This window comes from Poromitra crassiceps (genome assembly GCF_964638095.1).
Source record: "Poromitra crassiceps genome assembly, chromosome: 11".
NCBI classification, from domain to species: Eukaryota; Metazoa; Chordata; class Actinopteri; order Beryciformes; family Melamphaidae; genus Poromitra; species Poromitra crassiceps.
Window position 1 is genome coordinate 47,211,344 of NC_139643.1, and position 23,104 is coordinate 47,234,447.

Sequence of the window (23,104 nt, forward strand, 5' to 3'; positions counted from 1 at the left end):
AGCTAGCGAGCCCGCGCAACAGGCAAGCATAGGAATTGAGCGCGCTTAGCATGTGAGATTTCTAGTTGATTAAATTTCTGTGACTATTTTATTTATGTATTTTGTGTGTGTGTGCGTGTGTGTGTGTGTGTGTGTGTACTTGGCCGATTCCCCCTGCTGTGCCGTCCGTTGCTCCACCCCCTCTGCTGATCTGGGGAGATCCGTAGACTAGCGCATGCTCCCCCCGATACATGTGCAGTCACCTGACAGGTAGGAGTTTTACCGGCAGGACGTAGTGCACGGGAGGATCACGCTATTCCCCCCAGTTCCCCTCCCCGGCGAACAGGCACCCCGACCGACCAGAGGAGGCGCTAGTGCAGAGACTCATACCCCGACCGGCTTCCCACCCGCAGACATGGCCAATTGTGTCTGTAGGAACGTCCGTCCAAGCCGGAAGTACCGCTGCCAGGAATTGAACCCGCACACATGTTACGCTCGCTTGTTGTGGAGGGGGGCTAAATTTAGGTTGAATTCTGAAATTTGGGTCACGATGGAAAATGTGGGTGGAATGGGTAGACCAGTTGAGCACCACTGCTCAACACTACCCAGACGCCGTACATTCTCGTGACTATTTCACGTATTTTTGTGAGACCGTGTTGTTGTTGCCCCAACAGGATAAGCCTACATCAGTTTTTTCCCCCCCTTCAAATCGTTCTGTCCCGTTCGGTTGCCGCTCTTTTCTTCTTCTCTGTGTGAAAATCAAACGCACCTCAGCCATGATGTATTATAGGAGTCCTCCTCCGACGTGTTGAAGGCTGGACATTTCTGGAACACCTAACGTTAGTGAAATGAGTTGCAGGTGCAATACGCAGTAAGGCAACGCCGTAATCGCCTCCCTTTACTGTAATATATATAAGCCCCTGTCCCGCCCTTAAAGAACTGTGGGCAAGTGGTATTTGGTGGGAAGAGGAGGAGGAGGAGGAGGAGGAGGAGGAGGAGGAGGAGGAGGAGGGGCGGGGGAATAAAAAGTGAGTCTTTGGGTCAATAAAAATCAAAAAGCAAGTTATTGACTTTGAAGCCCTTTTGCCTTTTGAGGGGAACCCGAAACCGGGGCGATTGTGGCGAGGCGGGCCGGTTGAGTCCGGAGAGGAAATGCACTGTGACACTAACAGGCTGAAGGAGGAAGTGTTGATGGACTGAATTAAACAAGGGGGGAAGGGTGAGGGGAGGGGGGGGGGGGGGCAAGCTGGGGCGAGGGGGGGGGGGGGGGGGGGCAAGCTGGGGCGAGGGGGGGGGGGGGGGGGCAACGAGAGGGGGGTGGGGCCGTGACACTAATGTTTTCCATTGACAAGACGGAAAAGCCCCGCTGCTATGCCACACACACACAGACGCGCGCGCATACACACACATACACACATGCTCTCACACACACACACACACACACACACACACACACACACACACACGCACATGCTCACACACACACACACACACACACACACACACACAGACACACACACACACATGCTCACACACACACACATGCTCACACACACACACACATGCTCACATACACAGACGCACGCGCATACATACATACACACACACATGCTCACACGCACACGCACACACACACACACACACACACACACACGCTCACACACACACACACACACACACACACACACACACACTCATGCATTTATTCACAGAGCACATTCAGTCGGTCTTTCCCATGCATACTTGTGAGAAATATACATAAACTTTGGGTTGAAAGTTGAAGTCTGACTGCTGCTGCTGCTACACTGTAACAATATGCTGCTACACTGTACCAATATGCTGTTACACTGTAACAATATGCTGCTACACTGTAACGTTTCCCAGAGAACAACATGTGATCATGAAACAAAGCTTTAATTAAAGGCACAAATTCAATCCATAGATGTGTATTATTCCCCCAGCTCAGAAGAGGAGGGGAGGGGGCGGGGGGATACAGATTCAAACATATTTCAGGCTACTGTAACTCAGCGGTGCACATGTTTGTCTGTTTTCAATTACAGTTTTTTTTTGCTGTTTGAGAATATGTATGGTAACTTCAAGAGGACATATTTTACATGTCATAGCTGTAATAGTGGAGCATTATGCTTTAGCTAGATAGTTTTTTGACTATAAACTGTTGGATCTGTTTTAGCTCGCTTTTTGACTATATAAACTGTTGAATCTGGGTTATATGGCTTACCCGTCCGTTATATAAAAGGGAGTAAGTAAGTGGGTTTTGCGATTTTGGTCAACTTTGTGGTTACACTCGGGCAATTGTGATGATGTCACTGATGATGTCACAATTTCTATGACATCATCAGTGATGTCACTCACTGATTATGTCACAATGACTATACTATGACATCATCAGTGATGTCACTCGAGCAATTGTGATGTCATCATGTCTATGACATCATCAGTGATGTCACTCGAGCAATTGTGATGTCATCATGTCTATGACATCATCAGTGATGTCACTCGAGCACTCAATGATGTTGCATCACAACGCAATTGTGACTGATGATGGCACCATGTCACAATTGTGATGTCATCAGTGAGTGATGTCATGCGAATTTGGGCAATTGTGCGCTGCGCATGCCAATAGAGCAGGTGAGGCCACGCAGCAGCCAAGCTGCGGGCGACCTGCGTATGCGAGCTGCAGGGCCAGCTCGGCGAGCTGTAGGGCGGGCGAGACCGTGCAGCGGGTATAGTATATGCCTAATGTCTTTTTGACTATATAAACTGTTGGATCTGTCTTAACTATATACCTTTTTGACTATATCAACTGTTGGATCTGGGGTTTTTCTCCAGAAGAAGTCATTACAGAGGGTGTGTTGTGTTGACAGGAGAGCAGCCAGATGTAGAACAGAACAAGAGAAAAAAACATTTAAATGAGGTCCCCTTTTAGTACATTTACATTTGGTCGGCCTATTTAATGACCTTATCCAGAATTACTTACAAGAATAAATTCCTAGATCAGCAACATTAGAAGCAAAACTGAGGGGGGTCAAATCACAAAACAATGCCCAGATAATAACATGTCATAATAAGCCTTATCCATGTTGCTGGAATTTTCCTGTACAATAAAGAAACACATTTTTAGACAGCAAGATTTTTTAAAGATGACATGCAATACAGTATCACAGTACTGTACAGTAGAATGGGACCATAGGGCCAAAATGTTGTTTGAATGTGTATGAAAGAACAACACCTCTTGCACAGGGAGCAGTTAGACTTTCACACGGTGTCTTTGTAATACTGGAAGTTGTTGTCGAACCTGGACTGGATCAAGCTATTCCCCCCCCCCCCCCTCCCCCCCCCCTCCCTCTGCCCAAACAACCAGCGAAGGCACTAGTGCAGCGACCAGGACACATCCCCTTAATACGGCTTCCCACCCGCAGACACGGCCAATTATTGTGCCGGAGGTAACACAGGAGCTCGAACATGCGACTCTCGTGTTGTTAAGCAGGGAGTCCTACCGCTGCACTACCCAGACCCCTCTTACATGCATTTTCTCATACTTTTTTCACACATTCTTCTTAACTTATCTTACTTGATCGTATCTTATGTTTAGGTTGTATAATGTTTCTATCTTTTCTGTTTGTCATGATGCCCATGGTAATAGTCTGCAGTAGCTACAGAGTTCTATTTAAAGTATGTGAGGTACTGTTTCTCCTTCTCTATATGAGCCAGTATAATAGGCCTACATCAAGACAAAACCCCTGTACTGTTTTGTACTTGCTTATAACTGTGGCTGTACTATTGAATGATATTGATTGAGAAAGACGCCATATTTAGGTGTAACATTAACATATTGGGTAACACTTTATAATAACGTTCAGTTGTAAGTCATTGATAAGCCTTTAGTTAATGATGAACTAATCACTCACAAAACATGAATATACATTTGTAGATGATTAATAAATGTTATGTTAACATAATACAAATGTGTTGTAAGACATCTATAAACTTTTAGTAAATCAAGTGTTCCTCACCTGTTGTAAATGATGTGTAAATCATTTACAATTAATTTACAAGGCTTTCTGCATCCCCTAATCTAAAGTGTAAACCATTCATCACACATAAATATGTTACATACAAGGGGGTAGCTCTTTCAAAATTGAAGCCAATGTGGAAGTGCATTTAAACCTGCATTCTTTCGAATGGCCTGCAGGGGGCGACCCATTGGTCTGTGGACTTCTGTTTTTTGACGCCTCACGTATGGCATTTTGGCCATTGCCATCTTGCATCTCGACACAAGTCCAGCACAGAGCACGGCCTGCTATTGGTCCGTGATCGGCGAGCTGTGTGATCAGTGGACAAGCGACCTGTCAATCACGCCCCAAAACATAGTCTGCAACTACAACATAGTCTGAAACTAGCGATTGAGACCATAAATGCATTAGGAAAGTGTTTACTGAGGCCATACTTGAGGCTTCAAAACAGAAGTCCACAAACCAATGGGGTCGCCCCCTGCAGGCAAAGAGGACACTTCCGCATTGGCTCCAATTTTGACAAACAAAGCTACCCCCTTGTATGTAACACATTTATGTGTCATGAATGTTTACACTTTAGATTAGGGGATGCAGAAAGCCTCGTAAATGAATCGAAAATGATTTACACATCATTTACAACAGGTGAGGAACCCTTCATTTACTAAAGGTTTATAGATGACTTACAACACATTTGTATTATGTTAACATAACATTTATTAATCATCTCTACACATGTATATTCATGTTTTGTAAATGGTTAGTTCATCATTAACTAAAGGCTTATCAATGACTTAGGACTGAACGTTATTATAAAGTGTTACCCACATATTGTTCCCTCTTTCTCCCAACCTTTGGCTCTCTGCGAGAGTCGTGATGAAAGCGTGTTTTGATCTACTCAATCTGTAAGCCCCTTTTCATATTTGGATTTGAGCAGCACATGGGCATGGGAGAGGTCAGCGTGTTACGGGGGGGGCATTAACGGCGCGTCAGACGGACCTCCCACCACGCCCGCCTTCAGAACGCAGCGGCGCTCCTCTGGGCTTGATAAGGTTGTCACTCAGCTCCACATTTCTGGACGTCGGCCCGGTAGCGGCCGGCCCGGGCAGCATCGACGCGAGCTAAAGCATGAACATGAGAATTATGAGATCAAAATCTCCTCTTTGATGAAGTCTTTTTAGCCGGTCTCTCTTTTTAAGTGGTGGACTTTCCTCAATGTTATTCTTTCCTTTCATTAACAGGATTGAGGGGGACTTTGATCAATATTACTTTAACCCATTGATACCTGATGCAGCATTTGTGTGTGTATCCCTTTAAGACGCGATTCGCGGTCTTAAAGGGATACACACACTAAATGTGGGATATACACACAAATGCTGCATCAGGTATCAATGGGTTAAACAATGTCTCGCTGTCAGGCCCTCTGTTAATCTCTCAGAATGTAAAGTGTCAGACTGTATCACGTCCAGCGATCAAAAAAAAAAAAAAACTTCACTTGACCAAAGTAGATTACAGTCACACGCTGAGGAAGTTCTCTCCAGCCAAAGTCCGAAAGCCAGAAAGTGTGTCGAAATGTTGTGAAATATCCTTGTTACTTGGCCAACCTCGAAGAAGGAATCTCAATTTTACCACACAGATTTTTCTCTCTCACATTATGATTAACTGAGAAAATCATAAATCTATATCTTTCAAAAACACGACACCTACTCCAACAGAATGCTTTTAAACGGCACAAAATAAAAGCAAATAAAGTCGTTTAAAATAAGTTTGTGATTATTTCCTGCAAAAAGGATTATGGAACATTACAGTCGAAGCGTTTCTGATGAAGAGTATGAACAAATCATCGTCATCATCACCGCCGACGTGATCAGAGCGATCTGGTGGCAGTGATCCAAGCTCCCCTCTTTCACCTTTAGGTGTTGATTGCTTTTAGAGCCCTAAGTCTAGATTGAGGGCTTTTCCCATGGAGATTAGACGCTCTGGTTTAAAGCAGTTTCAACAGGTCGCTTGTGACGGGTCAAAGGTCAATTACATAGTAGTGCCTAATGGTAGCAAATAACGTCAATCACCTTAAACGGACCAGCGGCGAGACTTGTGCCTGACTTTGGGCTGGAATGTGGAGAATCCAGAGGTTAAGCTGGAGCAGACCAGGCACAGTCTCTCTCTCTCTCTCTCTCGTACACACACACACACACACATACAAACACGCACGCGCGCGCACGCACGCACGCACGCACGCACGCACACACACACACACACACACACACACACAAAGGGCTACAAATACACAAAGTTCTTCAATTTGGAGCTGCTTCAGTGCCTCTCTCTCTCTCTCTCCCACGCACGCACGCACGCACGCACACGCGCACGCGCACGCGCACACACACACACACACACACACACACACACACACACACACACACACACACACACAGTTCCTGGCCGAGCTCACTCACCATCACCTATAGCTATACCACCTACTGCGCTATGCTATCAATCTTGCAGTGACCTCATTCAATCTGAGACACGACACTTAGTCTTAGAGCTGTGTGGACGGAATCAAGAATAGCTGGAGCACATTCACCCCTCTCTCCTCATCCTCATCTTCCTCCTCCCTCTTCTCCTCCTCTTCCTCATGTGTCTCTAATTCAGCCCCACAAATGAGAAGTGTTGTTGGCACAAACGCCTGCCGTTGACTTTACACGACTTGTTAGGGCCGTCCCAAATTGACTCTGTAATTAATGACTCGGCCTCGGGGCGCATAAACAAATGACGATGCTCTGTAACCATGACAACGGAGGTGACTCATACCCACACTGAGCCCTCACCTGGCACACTGTACTGTTTGTGTAAGTAGTTTTTTTTACTCTGTATAAGTGTAACTTGTAATATGTTATAATGTTTGGATATATAAGAGCATCCCGGTACGGAATTGGAGATCTGTGATAATGTATTATTTCCTTTTTTATTTTCCTATTGTAATGGCTACCACAGAAGCGGTTTTGAGTACTATGCCAGCTGTTTGTTTATATGTCTGTGGACAGATTTTGCAGCTGCGATAGTGTCAACACTGTGCAAGATGCAGTCATCAAACTTTACAGGTATTGCCTGAGTTCAGACCTTCGACTCCGCCCACTCCACTGAGTTGAGTTTTGGCTGCTTCTGGTCTGGCATTGTGACATGCAACAACGATGTCCTCAGTCGGAAGTGCGGCTTGTCCAATGAGCGCCGAGGGGGACTGACGATCAACCAATCCGTTTTTGAATTCTCCCGAATGGATTAACTAACGTTATAGATTCAGGCAGATACTGTACATTGGTCTCTCGTGATTGGTTAGGGAAAATGGAATTGCCCTGGGCTAATCCCCTCATGGAAATCGGTTAGACAGGAGGCGATGTCAGACTAGAAGATGGAAATTGAGTGAGTTGACAATTCCATTTTCCCCAATTGACACTGTTTATGAGCATTTTTATAGCGCCACAACCATGCAAAATGCAGTCATGAAACTTTACAGGTGTGTAGTTCACATTAAAATGAAGGCAGTGTTCGAACATGGGTGTGGTCTGAGCAAGGGGGCAGGAAGTAGCCCCCCCCCCCCCCAACTTTACGCCCCTGGCCCACATTTGTATTAAGTTGCGGATGTTGTTGTGGCTGGTGTGATGATGGTCTCTAGTTCAATATTATCTGTTATCACATTTATTCGCCAGATGGGAGAATTAAAAAGGAATCATAGAACTTCTTCATAATTTCTCATATTCATTTTGTTCACATCATCCAGTCCGATAAGCCACCCAAACCATCTGAAACGTGTCTATGGTTCAGGGATGGGAATTATACATAAATCAGAACAGGCTCACTTTACTTGTCAAGTACAATAAATGCACATGTTGTATTGTGCTGTACTGTGTCAGAGAGCAGCGGTTTTCAACATGGGGTCCAGGGACGTCCAGGGGTCCTTGAGGGGGGTCCAGGGGGTGCGCAGAAAATGAATGAATTGCTACACTCCACAAATATTTAATTTACTTGAAGATCAAAATCATATCTAACAATAAAAAAATTCTCAGATTTGGGGGCCGAGAGACAAAATCTTATCAAATGGGGGTCCGTGGACTAAATTAGGGGTTGTTGATATGAAAAAGGTTGAAAACCACTGCATGACAGCACCTTATAAGATGCTTCACCGTTTCCACTGTCACACGAGGACAACAGGACCTCACATCCATTGTTTGTATCTGCCAGGTTTGGTTTCCATGCCTCCCCTTGGTGAAGACTCTTCCGCTGGGAACAGCACACGGCAATCAGGCCCGCTTTATGGCAGCCCATCTGCCATTCACCACCGGGGGACATGATTGATGACGCCCGTCCCGACTGACTGGTACACAGAGCTGCATGTCGGCGTCCGACATGCACCACACACTAATAAACCCCAGTCCATCTGGCCGCAGACAAACAAGCAAATACAACCCTAAAGTCTTAGTCGCTTTAGAATGCTGGCGGTTGGACTACAGTGGAGAACAAGACAAGTTTTGAAACCCATTTGCTACTATCAGTATGCGTCGTTAAACTGACGGTGTTGATCCCAAACAGGTGACAAAGGTTATCTTGTTCATTAAACTCAAATATTTGCGTCTCGGTCGTGCCGGGAGGAGGCTGTGTGTCACTTCCGTATAACTTCTAGGAGCTACTGAACCTCTTTGTGTCCTTCAGTCAAGTTGACCTTTTGACCCTGCAGTGACCAGACTAGTTACATGAACTCAACACACAATGTATCCTCCCATGAATGCCGCCTTTAACCACCGCGGGCTCCACTCGCCACTCAAACGGAAGTCTTTTTTTACTGCCTCCAAGCACCGCTGACCACCTTTAAAGGCTTTGCTTAATTGTGGCGTTGACCTGATTAGCGGCTAAGTGAATGTGTGGCGGTGGGGACGAGGCCAGGGGACTGTTAACCGCCAGCAAGGTGCTAAGAAGAAAGGTTAATGAGCTAAAAGCTGCACTGGCAGGCCGCGCTTTCAAGCCGGGATTCATTTCTCTATACAGACTAATAAATGTGTCTAGTAAAAAAAACTGTAAATAACACCTGATTCTCAGGTTCTCGCTTCTCCCCGACGTAAAATCAAGTTTCGGCACATCATGGGAATTCAAGCATTTTATTCAAGAGTTTTCGCCCCCCCCCCCCCGGTCTGCGATAAACATCGTAAACTTCATATAACCAAACCCTGAGATTCTACCTCATGTCTGGGTACAGTAGTGACAGGAAATGAGGTCATGCGGGCCTCTCTGGGAGCGCACAGCATGTTCTAGCGATGCGCTGACCCGCGGCAAACCCAGACAGCTCCACTGAACTTTAAAGGTGAATTGGATCAGGGCCCAGAAGCCTCCTGACGAGGGCTTAGCGGCGGCAGTGAAAGCAAGCTAATGAGTGGCGAGTAATCAACGCGGTTAGCTGAGCCCTTCGCCGGCGCGCCCAAGCGCCAGCCCAGCGGGCGCTAATGCCGTTTACAACGTGCAGCCAAACGACGTTAAAACCTGGCTTGTTCCAGGGTTGACTCGAGCACTGCGAAAGTGACCATGAGACGAAGGCCAGGGAGAAATATCAGTGAATAGAGAGCCAAAGTGAACGTTACTTCCTGCTTCAGCACTGTACCAGAGATTTTCATCCACCATTTATTTTCCCATAGACATTTCGTTTGCTTTATTTAGAATTGGCAGAGACCATAGAACATTTCACTCTGACCCCCCCCCCCCCAAAAAAAAACAACAACAACAGAAAAAATATTTTCTTTAAATCCGCAGATTTTCTTTACGTTTTGGTCCGAGTGAAATGTTATGTGGTTTGGTTTGAACAAGTAAAACTATTTTTATTAAGCATTGTACGAAATGTCTATTGGAAAATAAATGGCGGATGAAAATCTCTGGGACAGTGCTGAAGCAGGAAGTGACGTTCACTTTGGCTCCCTATTTAATGGCTTTGGTATAAATCTTTGCCATTGCTCGGCCTAAAGAAAAAGGCTGTGATTAATGAGCTGAAGTGGAGCTTTCTCCCAGGTCTGGAACCATCTGGGGTTCTACCTAAACTGATGACCTCACTGGATTGGCTGCGGTCCATCCTACAGCAAATCCCTGGCAATCAAAGAGAGGTGCCAAAACAAAGGGCAAGTCAACAGCCAAACCCAGTAAAAGGTCATCATAGTGAAGTAAGAGACGAATTAAACATATTGCATGTTAGTGTTCCTCTTATTGTTGTAATGGAATATGAAACCTGTCTTGAAGCAGCTGTAACGATGCAGAGACCTTCACTGAAAGTCAGAGGAAATGACAATGAAATCGCCTTTTCAGTAAATAGATATTCAAGAATGTCAAACATTTTTCCTCAGAGGTCAACTTATTATTTAATCCTTCTAGAAGGGAACCGATACAAAAAAATATGCATAGATTCAAGAATAGGATATTAAGAGAAGCATAGTTGCTTTATTAAGGTGAAAACGTGACAGACCCCCACTTATTTAACAGGAACCCCATGACAAAGCAAAGTCAAGAGATTTGGGATTTACTGCGACTAACACTAAAACCCAACTCATCTAATAATGCTCTCAGGAATTCAAAACTTTAACATAAGCTAAAGTCTAAAGCTGATTATCGGTACATTTGTTTTCATCAGACTTCCAGAATTCTTGTTTTAAAAATTACTATAATTTGACAAATTCTCCGTGATTCCACTATTTACTCCACTATTCCAGGATCTTCATTCTTTTGCATATAGGCCTATACGTGGTTATCCAGGCCTCTCGCACCAGAGTTCAAAAGTTCAGAGCGGCGCAGGATCGAGTGTTTGGACACATTAAGCAACTTAAGGACTTATGGAAGCATAATCCTCTGTGTGTAATTGATTTAATGACCAAAGCAAAAACACAGCGTTTATCCCCTGATCCCCCCAATACTATAGCTACAAGCTCCTTGAAATAGTAGCGTGCTTCGTCTCTTCCCCCTTGATGTTAATCGCGACCATAAATCTCCCGTTCTTAAGATTCGGACTTAATCAATCTTTGGAAAGCCGAATAAAACAAAAGCAAACGGAGAGTGTTGGAGAGTGAGCTCGAGCAGCCTCTGTGATATATCATCCTGCATACTTGGAGATGGAATCTCTGTTAAGTGGTGGGTGGGTCGGCTGTGCGCGCCGCATTCTCTGGCATGTGAAAGAGATTGCGTTTCATGCGGAGATCTGCTCCTTAATTCGTCTGTTTTTCTCAATGCAAAGGCGCTCTGAACCTAAAAGATGATATACGATTCTCTCAGACGGGCTTTATCATCCGCCTTTTCTCCTCGTCTTCACCTCCTGCCCTTCCTCCACTCCACACGCACTCACCCCCCCCCCCTTCTCTCTTCTTCCTTCCCAAATACCTTCCATTTGGAAAACTATTCCGCCGTTATCAGCCCTTAATGCATCATCGCTCCCACTTCTCACGTTAGTTGGAATAAAGTTATGGCTGTTTATCTCCACACCAGTGCCTGTGCCGCCCCCCCCCACTCCCCCTTCCTATTCAAAGATAGAAGCTGCAAAACAGTTTGTCATATTTGACTTTTTCAAAACTAAGATGCTGTTTTGGATGGCGAGGTGGAGGCCCGGGTTGATGCTCTGCAGCTGCAGGCAGATGTAATGGACCAAGAAGAGCCCCGCCAGGTTTGGTTTCAAACCACTCTGAAGGTTTATGTTGGCCCCTGCTCAGGGTCCAGCAGCCGCTGCTCAACTCATCGTTCACATTTTCTCACAGCATCGCGTTATTTTGACCGCTGCCTGGCTTCCCACCCTCAGTGACTTCGAGACAGATCCAGTATTTGTCACAAATTGATACAGCCTGGAAAACTTATTTCACGCTTTTACTTTTGCTATTTCTGCCATTTACATGAAAAGATCACACTCAAAGCGCTTGAGCCTTCAGATAATTACAAGCTTGTGCCGCCACCTTGTGGTGGAACTCAACAACAGTCTGACTGTTCCTTAGCAAACATCCAAGTCAAGATACAGCATTGCAAATATTAGCCAATTTGAATGCATAGCATTTAAACAGTACTGCTATAAAAAAAATACATAGATTCGCTTAATGTGAAAAATACTAAAATTATGTTACAGTCACAGCTATTACATTCACAAACCATCTGTCATGATGGTGTCAGAACATCATTTGTGTTTTAATGTACATATTGCTCTTTGCTCAGAGACTTCTCAGGTAGTTGGTCTTCCAGCAGTGGATCTCAACGTGTGGTCTGGGGACCACCTGGGGTCCCTGAAGAGGTGCCAGGGCCCCCAAACAAATTTATGAATTGTTCAAATTCACCATTATTTCATTTACAAGTGAACACAATTAGAGAAATGTACAAGAATGCCTGTTTTCTACCTACAATACAGACAGTCATGGAATTATGGATAACATCATATCTGACATATCTGGATCCGAGAGAATACATCTCATCAAATGGGGTTCCATGGCCCTAATGGGGACTAAATTAGCGGTCCTTGATATGAAAAAGATAGAGAATCACTGTCGTACAGTACAGGTCTACACACAGTGTGTGTTCCCTGCAGTGCAATCTCAGGTTGGAGCCCATACATCCCACATGTCTGTGATCTGTTGTTTGCCTCCTCTGTTTGTCAGCAGTTGATGTAGTTGGGGTCGTCCTCATCGTCACTGGTCAACTCTTCTAGAAACACATGGCATCACAAATACATTATGAGCCTTTACTTCCACAAGTACAACGCCATCTTCTTCACCAAGATGAGGTGTTCTTCATTCAAGTTCAAGTTCAAGTATGAAAAGCATCTTCCCGAGTCGTACAGTGCAAAGTCTGTACGCCGTCTGTAGGCAGTCTTCAAAAATACAAGTGTGGGACGAGAACTGTGAGTGCGTATTCATTCACCTGACTCCTGTCTGTTGACCATCTGTCCAGAGTGGAGCTGCTCAGTATTGAGGATGGGCCTTGAAGTGTTGGTGCTGCTGTAGCAGGCAGGTGGCTGGTACGGCTCTGTGACTCCTGCACAGAGACCAAAGTCTTTTATCAACTTCATTTAGGAAACTAGTTCTTCTCACATCTCTATCAGGAGACAGGTGTGTAGAGCAGAGGTTCTCAAATGTTTTTCAGCCAAGGACCCCTTACAAGATAGAGTGTTGCACACTTGAAACATTATGATGGGTCTTGGGTTTTTGTGAATGAATGAGACTAACCATCAGGTAGTGAATCATCCTCACGTCTTGTGTTTTCATAGGATTCCCCAGAGGAGGTGCTGGAAGAGTCAAATGAGTCCTCTGCAACAAAGACAAACTGCGTTAATACTTCCAGACCACTGATGACGTTTTAGTATTATTATAAGGAAATATGGTCAAAGAAAGAAATGTCACCACTGAGGTTGCGGCTTGGACTTTTTGAGGCATCTCCTGTGGGACCATTATAGGTTGTAAGCAGCCTGGGTTCTGAAACAGTAAATACATGATATTATTTGCCATTTGGTGGACACATTTATCCATTGAGAGTAGCCTACCACAAGTGTTTGTTAGTGTCCAGTGGGAATCAAAACCCTATGATATGGTTTGATGCTTTATTACTCTACCTACTAATCTAAAGAATCTAATTTGAACAATCAGGAAGATGTGAACAGCAATATACTTTTGCATCTAGTCAAATAGGATTAATGCTGTAGCCTGCCCCCTGTCTTTATTGGTAATTATTGCAGTGTAACGTGGACTTACCTTCCTCAGAGAGGCTGCCGAGAGGTGGAGCCCCCATCAAAGGGTTAAAGTCTGTCCTGTATCGCTGAGAGTCTGGATGGAAAACGACGGATACAGAGAATTGTTTTAATCAGATAGCAGCATCGTGCAAAACATTCACTACAAACAGCATTGATCTGCACACTGCAACACTTCAAACCGCACACACATACAAATGGAGAGGAAATAAAAGAAGATAGCTCACTCCGAAAGGTTGATAAAGCGACAGACGGTTCATTGCTTGGGTCATAGTGCTCATAGTCTGTATCTAGTGAGGTGCTGTCAGCACTACTAAGCTGGGTCCAAAGATACCTGGGATTGGAGGGGACGTCTTCAAACAAACACACAGAGAACGAGATGACCAGATGAGACGACTAGACGCTTTGTGGGTGCGTTACAGTTCAACAACTCGCTCGCGGCTCACCGCTCTGCATGTGTGCAGAAGAGGATTAGCGCCACATGTGAAAAAGTGCATTTTTCTCCTGGGATTATTATCTGAATTCTGAGATTCTGAGATTAAAGTCAGAATTCTGAGTTTAATGTCAGAATTCAGAATTCTAAGATTAATCTGAGACCTCAAATACATTCTTCACATATGGCCCTAATCCTCTTCTGTACGAGTGCATACAGGATATAAGGGAAAACAAACACCCCACAGAAATAACATTTTTAAAAGCTTTTCATGCAAAAATATTATCCAAGACAATCTCATGAAAAAGTGATGTTTCTCTCTAGTTTTCAGTTATATTTCAAAATCTTACACTGATTCATATTTATACCTGTGGTTTGAATTCGACACATATCATCTTCATTTGTTTTTAACACATTTTTGGAAATATTGAACCACTGACCGTCTCTCTCCGCCGGGCTGGTGGTGACTTTGACGAGGTCGACAGCATCTCCGTAGTCACTACGCTGATACCCAGCGGGTATCTGTGGGTTGGTGTACCTTTGCTGCACTGAGAGAGCTGCGGACAAAAATAATAAAGTTAATTGTTAAGGTCTTGTGGTTCTTGTTTTGTTGGTATGTTAAAAAACAATTAATAAAAAGAATATATAAAAAAAAGTTAAAAGATAATCTGACTGAATGAAACATCTAACGTCTATCTTGTGTTATCTGTGATTGTTTCATTGGCGAGTACTTTGGTGAAAACTGTCTCCCATGCAGGATTTACGAACACAGGTTCGTAAGTCTTGTAACGTTGTAAGGTTCGTAAGTCTCGAGGTTTAAAGTTGTTGTACTAAATGAATCAATAATATATATCTATATATACAGATAGAGATAATAATAATAATAATATGAACAATTAATATAGATATTAGATACTAGATAGTACAATTTATTTATTTTATAAATAATTCCAACATAAGAAAGAATACAAAAAATTTGTAAAAAAGTCAAAAATCGTTAGAGCAATGGATAGCATTAGATAACGCATTAGCTTTTGTCCTGATGGCTATATATATATATATATATATACAGTATATCCTATATGCCTATATGTATAGATCCTAAAAATCTATTCTCAATCAAACTGGTAGCATAACTGCTAAATCTATACAGTATGGTCTCTTCATTTGGCATCATTTAAAATCGTTAGCATTGCTGAATTAAGATTATGATGCATATCAAAGCTGTGAGAATGTGCTGCGGATGTCTTTGTCATGTTGAAATTAGGTTAACTAACCGTCTCTTCTTCTGTGGTGGCAGCAGAGCACAGCGTTTGCAGTCAGAACCACAAAAAGCACAACAGACAGAACGATGCAGGCGAGCAGCTCTGGAGACAACTCAGACCCTCCACTGGGGCCGACTGTAGTTGTGTCTGCTGGTGGGGAAGCTAAGAGCAGGAAGGAGATGGTCTTAGGTTTCTGCCATGCCCTTCTTATACACTCTAATTAATGATAGATGGCTGGCTCAAATCAGTTCGGGGTCAAACAGAAGTTGTCAATAATTCGTAATGTTTCCTTTTAAGTGGCATGCAGTCACAGATGAGTTGAGGTTTACTATAAAGACTGTTTTGATTTCAGTTAGGTTGTTAATAACAGAATTGTCCCATTTGACAATTAAGAGAACTGAAAGCAAGATAAAAAGAATTTACGGTAAATGCAGAGGATGAAATTCCCCATGGGGAGAATAAAGGATAACTCAACTTAACTCAACTCAACTCTACACATACTATCAAATTAGTCAAATAAGATGTTTACCAGTCCCATTAGTAGTTAAATTTGTATCAGGCGTGGTGGCGTTGGGAAATCCATGTGAACCTGCACGACAAAAACATAGTTTACTTGCTTTTTTCCTGTATTATTTCTGAACACATATGAGATTTCACACAGAGAGCATGCAATTTCATCACGTAAGCACTCAGAGCTGATTGTGAATTTCAAATTCAAACAATTATCATTAGTGCAAAGTGTTGTATGATTCTGAAATGAATGAACAGCAACAGCTAACAGATATATTTGACTGCATCTAACTCCATGTCACTGGGTTTTGTTGCCTGCCTTAACCCGGCTGTTGTTTGACAGAACATACTGCACTGCCTATTAACAAACATAAGAAGTTCTTACTAACCTTTACAAACAAGGGCAGCTGCTTTAGAGCCCTTGCACAGGTGTGGGCGGTTGATCAACTCTTTACATTGCCACAGATTCTTATGGTGGTCCCAGCACCGGTAGAACCACAATGTTCCATTGTTGTGAGCGAAGGGAGGATCAAACTTCAACTCCTGCCACTGGTCACCACATTTCAACATGGAGCACACCATGGAGGCCATCTGTTCGTCCCAGCATGTGTCACACAGCGTCCCCCAGCTCCCGTTACGATGGATCTCCACGATGCCAGAGCAGCGGTCCACTCCTCCACGCAGCCTCACTGCTTTCATCTCTACAATATACACAGTGAACAGAAATCACTACGTATTGTAAATCAGTTGAAAAAATGCCTGGGTATTCAGAGCACTTCTATTCACTCACCTATAGTAAACAAATCATCTCTTCCAGCCATCTTTGTTAGACAAAGGCTTCAAAATGTGGTATGACAAGGGCATTCATAGAGGACCTGTATATTGATGACACTTTTGCAAGCTTTGAACAACTATCCAAAAAATTGGGACTGACCAATATTAGTTTTTTCCGCTACTTACAAATTAGACATTTTACCACCTATCATATGTTCTGGTCCTGCCCGAAACTTGCCCCTTTCTGGTCATCCTTCTTTGAAGCCATTTCTACAGCTTATGACTGGGTCTGGTCCCCCTGCTCACTTGTAGAAGGTCATTGCCTTTTCCTCTCTAATAGCTAGATGCCTGATTTTATTCAAGTGGAAGGCTGTCACTCCTCCATCACACAACCACTGGATCAGAGACGTGATGCAGAATAAAGCTGGAAGATGTACCCTCAACGGCTCCGTCTAGATTCCACAAAACCGAATCTAATAAGATAATTTCACCCTTGTCCAATAGGCTCTATCAGAGGTTTTCAAAGTGGGAGGTGGGCCTCTCCAGGTGGGCTCGAAGCAATTTCAGGGGAGGCTCAGTGAATGGAAGTCAAAAAGTATTACATTAGTTATTACATTAGTTATCAAAAGGGGATCACATAGAATAACCCGTCTGATTTGGTTGAAGAGATATTTCAGAGATACAGTAGTTTTGGAGAATTTGACATTTTTTCCCACTTTCCCAGTGTCAAACAAATAAATGCCTTCAGACAGATTTTTTTCAGGCATTTGGTGTAGTCTGAAATTTGTCAAACAGCAATATCAGGCTATCTTGGCTCAATTGTTGAGTGTCTATCAGATCAAATGACATAATCATGATCCCATAGGCATCCAGGAAGTGAGCGAGGGGGGCGCCTTTTTCCAAGCTTTGTCTGGGGGAGGCCCACAGTCTCAGACTTTGAAAACCCCTGGGCTATATAGATTCACATTTATTATACTATATACGGTAATACTATATGAGTGTTACCTGAGCAGACGACCCCGGCGTCCTCCTTGTGTCCACAGTCGTGCTCGTGCTGTGAGGCGGGACAGTCCCACAGGTTCCCCTCGGAGCCCGTACAGTTCAGCTCGTCCAGGTGGATGGGACCGCTGCCCCGGGGGAAGGGACCGCCCTGTCCAGACACGCTGAGGGCAAAGCCGCAGCCCAGCTGGGAGCAGACCACGTGGGCGTCTCTCAGGTCCCACTGGTCGTCACACACCGTGCCCCATTCCCCGTTTGCCCATAATTCCACCCGTCCGGCACAGCGGTCTGCTCCTCCTGCCAGCTGCACCGCCTGGTGGCCTGAGGATGGAATGGGAAAGAGTGTGGTGTCAGCTCACTATGTGCTGGATAATTTGTGAAATTGTTCCTTTATTTTGTTCAGAAGTTGCCTGGTACAGGTTTAATGCTCCAGCATAAACACAAACTGATTTTTGCGGCACTATAAAATGTAGCTGACCTTACCGCAAATAACTTCAGGTATCACAGTACAATCACTTGCGACGGTCTCTGAACAGTTCTGAAGACGACGGTCTTGGTAAGAACAGTTCTGGAAGCAGATCTTGGGCGGTGAGCTGGTTTTGGGCGGTGAGCTGGTTTCATTCACACTATAAAAGCTGCCACAGTCCAGATCCTTGCAGATCTCCTCCAGCAGCTCATTTCTGGACTCAGCTGTGAGAGCCAGCAGAGCTCCGCTGCTGTTTCCAGTTATGTTGAAGGTCCAGGTGCATTTACCGGCATGTTGAAGGATGTAAGGGTCGCCTTTGTGGAGACAGAATGAGAAATACAAAGTTATTATTATCATCCCCATAAAAACAAAAGAGATTTTTTTTATCCTTTATTTATTCAGGGGAGATTCAGGAATGGCCTGATCACGCACACGGGCATGCACGCACGCACACGCGCACGCACACGCGCACGCATACACACCTGGAAGCTGACCAGTACAACCACATTCTGATCTGCTGCTGGCCACTGATCAGCTCCGGAGCGGTTGGGGTTAAGGGCCTTGCTCAAGGGCACCTCAGTGGTGGTAATGAGGGAGGGGCAAGCGCTACTTGTTCACTTTCCCCACCCAGATTTATCTTGCTGGTCCCGGGGATTGAACTGACGACCTTCCGGTCACAAGCTCGCTTCTCTCACCTGATTCTGATTCACATTTATAATGTTGCTGTTGAAGCAAGGTCCAAAATATATGTATAAACTAAAGGTGATGATTTTGTATTGTGTCAAAAAAAGGTATGTGAAGGAATACAACTGATGATGAATGTGTAAATGCTAAGTGATATTTTTAGTGTAGCCTACTTACTATATGTCTTAAACTGTACTTTGTATCATAAAAAAAAATATATATATATATATATATATATCAACAATGTCACCAAGAAAAATTACTGCACATTTCTGGTAACTAAAGTCATTCAGATTCTGAAACGCCTACTATTAAAAGTTGAACACTCCATGCAAAAAATGCCACCCGCCTATTTTGCTGTTGACAGACACACGTAGACAATCGCCTACACATCCGTTGTACGCTTTCACTTAGTCAGCTCTTTGTTGTTGTGCAGAAAGCCACAAAAACAACCAGTGCAGGAGCAGGCCAGAGGCTGCGCGGGGGAATGTTTCACTGTCGCACAGCTTGACGTGCACCTGCAAAGTTCAACAGGGTGTCTTTTACACCCAGACCACCTCCACATCCTCTGACACATTTTAGGATGTGTGTGTGTGTGTGTGTGTGTGTGTGTGTGTGGTCGGTCGTGCGTGCGTGCGTGCGTGCATGCGTATGTAGGTGGGTGGATGTGGGTGGGTGGGTGTGAAGGATTGGGGAACACATTATGTATTGTGGCATTACATGTTAAATTCGAAGAAATATGTTGTATTGTAGTACAGCTAAAAAAAAAAGTATTCTGATTATAAATACTTCTAGGAAAAAAATGGAGGATTACTTCTGGGAAAATCTTTAACCGGAAAGCCAGAAATTCAAATGGCTATTTAATAAATAGTGGCAGCTGTTTCTCCGTCTATATAAAATGCGGCACAGAAGAAAATGTGTGTGTGAGAGAGATTCTTTCTGATGAAACGTTAGCCTACTCACTGTTGAATAGCTCACTTGGCTTTGTGGTATTCACATGTTGTCCTGTTTGAGTGGAGGAGTGTTCAGAAGCTGAAATGAAGAGGACAAAAAAACACGTTGCTTTCTTGAAACATGTCACAGTCTGACATCACACCAACAGTTGAGCATCAAAAGTCTAGTTAGACCCTCTGACCATAGCTACTTACTAGGAACACTGCCTGCCTGCCAAGCCATTGTATTTGATCTAAAGGCTTATGGATACATATGCTTGAAATTTGTTTCTTTGACAAATATAAATAGTGAAGTTGATGCCTATAATAAGCCAGGCGGCAACACTAGAAAGACCAGAGTGGTCATTTTGACCTTTTTGAAATGTTGATGTGCAATAACTTTGTTCAATTAAAAAATACAATGCTGCGGGTACCTGACTTTTCCTAAAAGTATATGTATTTTTTCATTTAAAATAGTTTTCATATGAATTACACTAAATGGAAAGAAAATATTGACATTTTTACCTAGAAAGACCATAGGCGGTCATTTTGACCTCTCTGAATTCCCCAGGGTTCTAGACCAATTGTTTTGTCTATATTTTCATGTGTTGGTGTTCTTTTGTCTTTTTAAAATATATCTTAACACAATAAATGCATGAATATCTCAATTGTGTATTTATGAGTATTCTATATTGAGTATTCTGGCACTTCTTAACTTGTTAATATGCACATCTGCCACTTCTTTAAACTCGTTAAATTGCACATTTTGGTGTTATTTCATCTTTTCAAAAGATATCTTAACACAATGAATCCATTCATCTCTCAATTGGGTATTTATCATGAGAGATTATAGAGTTTGGAATCTACAGTAGTGGTCAAAATTGCCACTTACGGTCATTCTAGTATGGAATTCTGGCCCTTCTAGAGTTATTTATGGAATCTAAAATATAAGATAGTTTTAATTTTTTTTGTCTTGTTTTGGCCACTGCATAATTCCATTTGTGTTCATAGTTTTGACGTGCCATTTTTCAGAAATGTGATTTATGTCATAAAAAGCTGGTTCACCTTATTGTGTGAATAAAAAGGTGAGTTTAGTATACAGGCCTAAAATTAAGTAATTCGTTTAAGGAAAAAAGTATTTTATATGCTACTCCCCTGGTTGCCATTTCATCTACAGGATACAATTTCAGTCAAAGTTGATCGAAATTAATTGAGACCCACATGGTGATGTAAATATAGTTGGAAAAAGAAATGCCAGCAATCACAAAAGTAAAAGTCAGTGTACATTTCAACTCACTTCGGTAAAGCAACTGAACATGCTTGATAGTAGACGTAGACCAAACAATTTGTTAATAATAGCTTATGTGTAAATGTATAAAACTGAATACATTACCTTGACAGAGATAGATCACTTGGGCAATTATAATGCAATTCACCAACTTCATGTTGTAGACAAGAGAGAAATGTCTGCTACTGCATCTGTTCACAGCTCAAACTCAAAGTGAGCAGAACAAATACTCTGCTATCTTTTATGCCTGTCTGCACAAAGCGGTTTCCTCTCTTGTTCCCTGCTTGATATTTCATCTGCAGAACTTCCCATGTGCATCAAGACAGGAAATGACACCATAATGGCCAAATAGTATGAAACAAATTGGCTCAAAGCAAATTCATGGTTCAAGGGTTTCTTATAAAAGCATTCAAAGTCATCACAAGCTCAGTTATGAGATCATTAGAATTATATTATTATATCAAGACAATATTAAACAAAGAATGTATCTTACTCTTTTCTGCTGCTTTCTTGGCCCGGTCTCCCTTGGTAAAGACATTCTCACTGTAAAACACAATATAGTACTGCATGGGGGGGAACTATATAATGTCTCATACCGTAAAAGCCATGACAATTTATATAGTATTATATTATCTCTTATCTCAATTTAAACCCTATAAATCCTCTATATGTCAGCGGCACTATAATATACTACTTCCTAGTCTAAATAATTGTATAGAATGTATTAAAGAACAGTGTAATATGTCTACCATAATGCTTTATTAATTCTGCTAGTCCTTTCTCCTTTTATTTATTATTTCCTCTCTTTTGTTTTGCTTTCTGTGAGAGATGAGATGTGGGTGGGACGGGGTGAATATGTGGGGGTGTATTGCATACACATTACATACGTATTATAAAAAAAGAGGGGGGGGGCATCATCATAACACAGTCATGTCAGATGCATACTGTATCAAAATGTATGCCATGATGTATTATAATGCCTTTAATTTTCTGATGTGATATTAATGCTAGAATTGTTATAATATAACATTTACTGTTATAATTAGTATAAAATTACTTAGTGGCATGTAAAGAACGTTACAGATTTTTTTTGTAAGGTATGGCCCATATGACAAATTGACTGTATTAATGATGTTTTGAATGCATAATAAGTATCTGCAATATTTTTTTTTTTATGTGTGGCATGAGTGAAACTATGAGACTTCAGCTATATTTCACATGATCTGTGATGTCAAATCACCTCCTCATATTAAATGTAGCCTAACAGTAGACGATAAATCTTCAAACTGACAAAAAAGAAATGACATAGGCCTTGTGTAAGGGTGATAGCTACAACAACCAAGTTTAACCAGCTGGGGGCGACATTACCTCACGAGAACACTTGGTATCAATTATTCGGTTGTGTTTGCCTTAAGCGTTATAATTATAAAGAGTCAGGCTAGCTACAGATATAGCATCGAATTCAAACGGCAAACGGACAGATCATGAAATTAAGCAATTTGGTTTTCTCATTTTAAAACCACGCACGAAGCGGGCGTAAAACCGAGCAGTTCTTCAACAGCTGCTAAACAGCGTGGTTGCTGCTAGCAGCTAACCGACAAGCAAGTAGCCTAGCGTTAGCTAACTTACCGGTGAGAGTGATGATTTTCGTAGGGGCTGGCCTGGGGCACACCATTTAATTGACTGTTATCCGGTCGCGAATGCTTTATTTTACAATGGCTTTCAATGGCGTGTTCAAAGCTATTGACTGAGGACTGTGACTGTCTGTTTGATAAGCCAGATGTTTTGACCTGTCCTGTGGCTGCTGCTGTGCTGACAGCGCTCTGACAGCTCACTGCTTTGTTTACATTCTGAGCCAGCAGCACGCTGTGCTCAACTCTCTCTCCTATTGGCTGCCTGTGCAATAGCTCCACCCATTAGAGGAAGGCTACCTGGAAACTTCAGCTGACAAAAGTAAACAGCAAAGTTGGTACAAAATTAATGGTACTTTCACAAGCTTGCATC

General features: G+C 43.0%; 1 protein-coding gene across 3 annotated transcripts; it reads right to left on the reverse strand.

Annotated features, from left to right (window-relative positions):
- Positions 1-11,889: 11,889 nt before the first annotated feature.
- Positions 11,890-21,302, reverse strand: LOC310785751 (T-cell differentiation antigen CD6-like). Of its 3 annotated transcripts, XM_083646883.1 has the most exons (14): positions 21,206-21,302; positions 19,844-19,912; positions 18,214-18,510; positions 17,737-18,051; positions 16,347-16,658; positions 15,977-16,036; positions 15,460-15,609; positions 14,623-14,739; positions 13,977-14,102; positions 13,754-13,825; positions 13,406-13,477; positions 13,232-13,312; positions 12,927-13,040; positions 11,890-12,710 (listed from the first exon to the last, which is right to left on the reverse strand). In XM_083646883.1, the coding sequence occupies exons 1-14, from the start codon at positions 21,255-21,257 to the stop codon at positions 12,661-12,663; spliced, it is 1,887 nt and encodes a 628-aa protein (XP_083503009.1). In that variant the 5' UTR covers positions 21,258-21,302; the 3' UTR covers positions 11,890-12,660. The 3 variants fall into 3 exon arrangements, with proteins under 3 accessions (XP_083503009.1, XP_083503011.1, XP_083503010.1); XM_083646885.1 differs by lacking the exon at positions 13,977-14,102; XM_083646884.1 differs by lacking the exon at positions 19,844-19,912 and having other exon boundaries at positions 21,206-21,296.
- Positions 21,303-23,104: the final 1,802 nt, after the last annotated feature.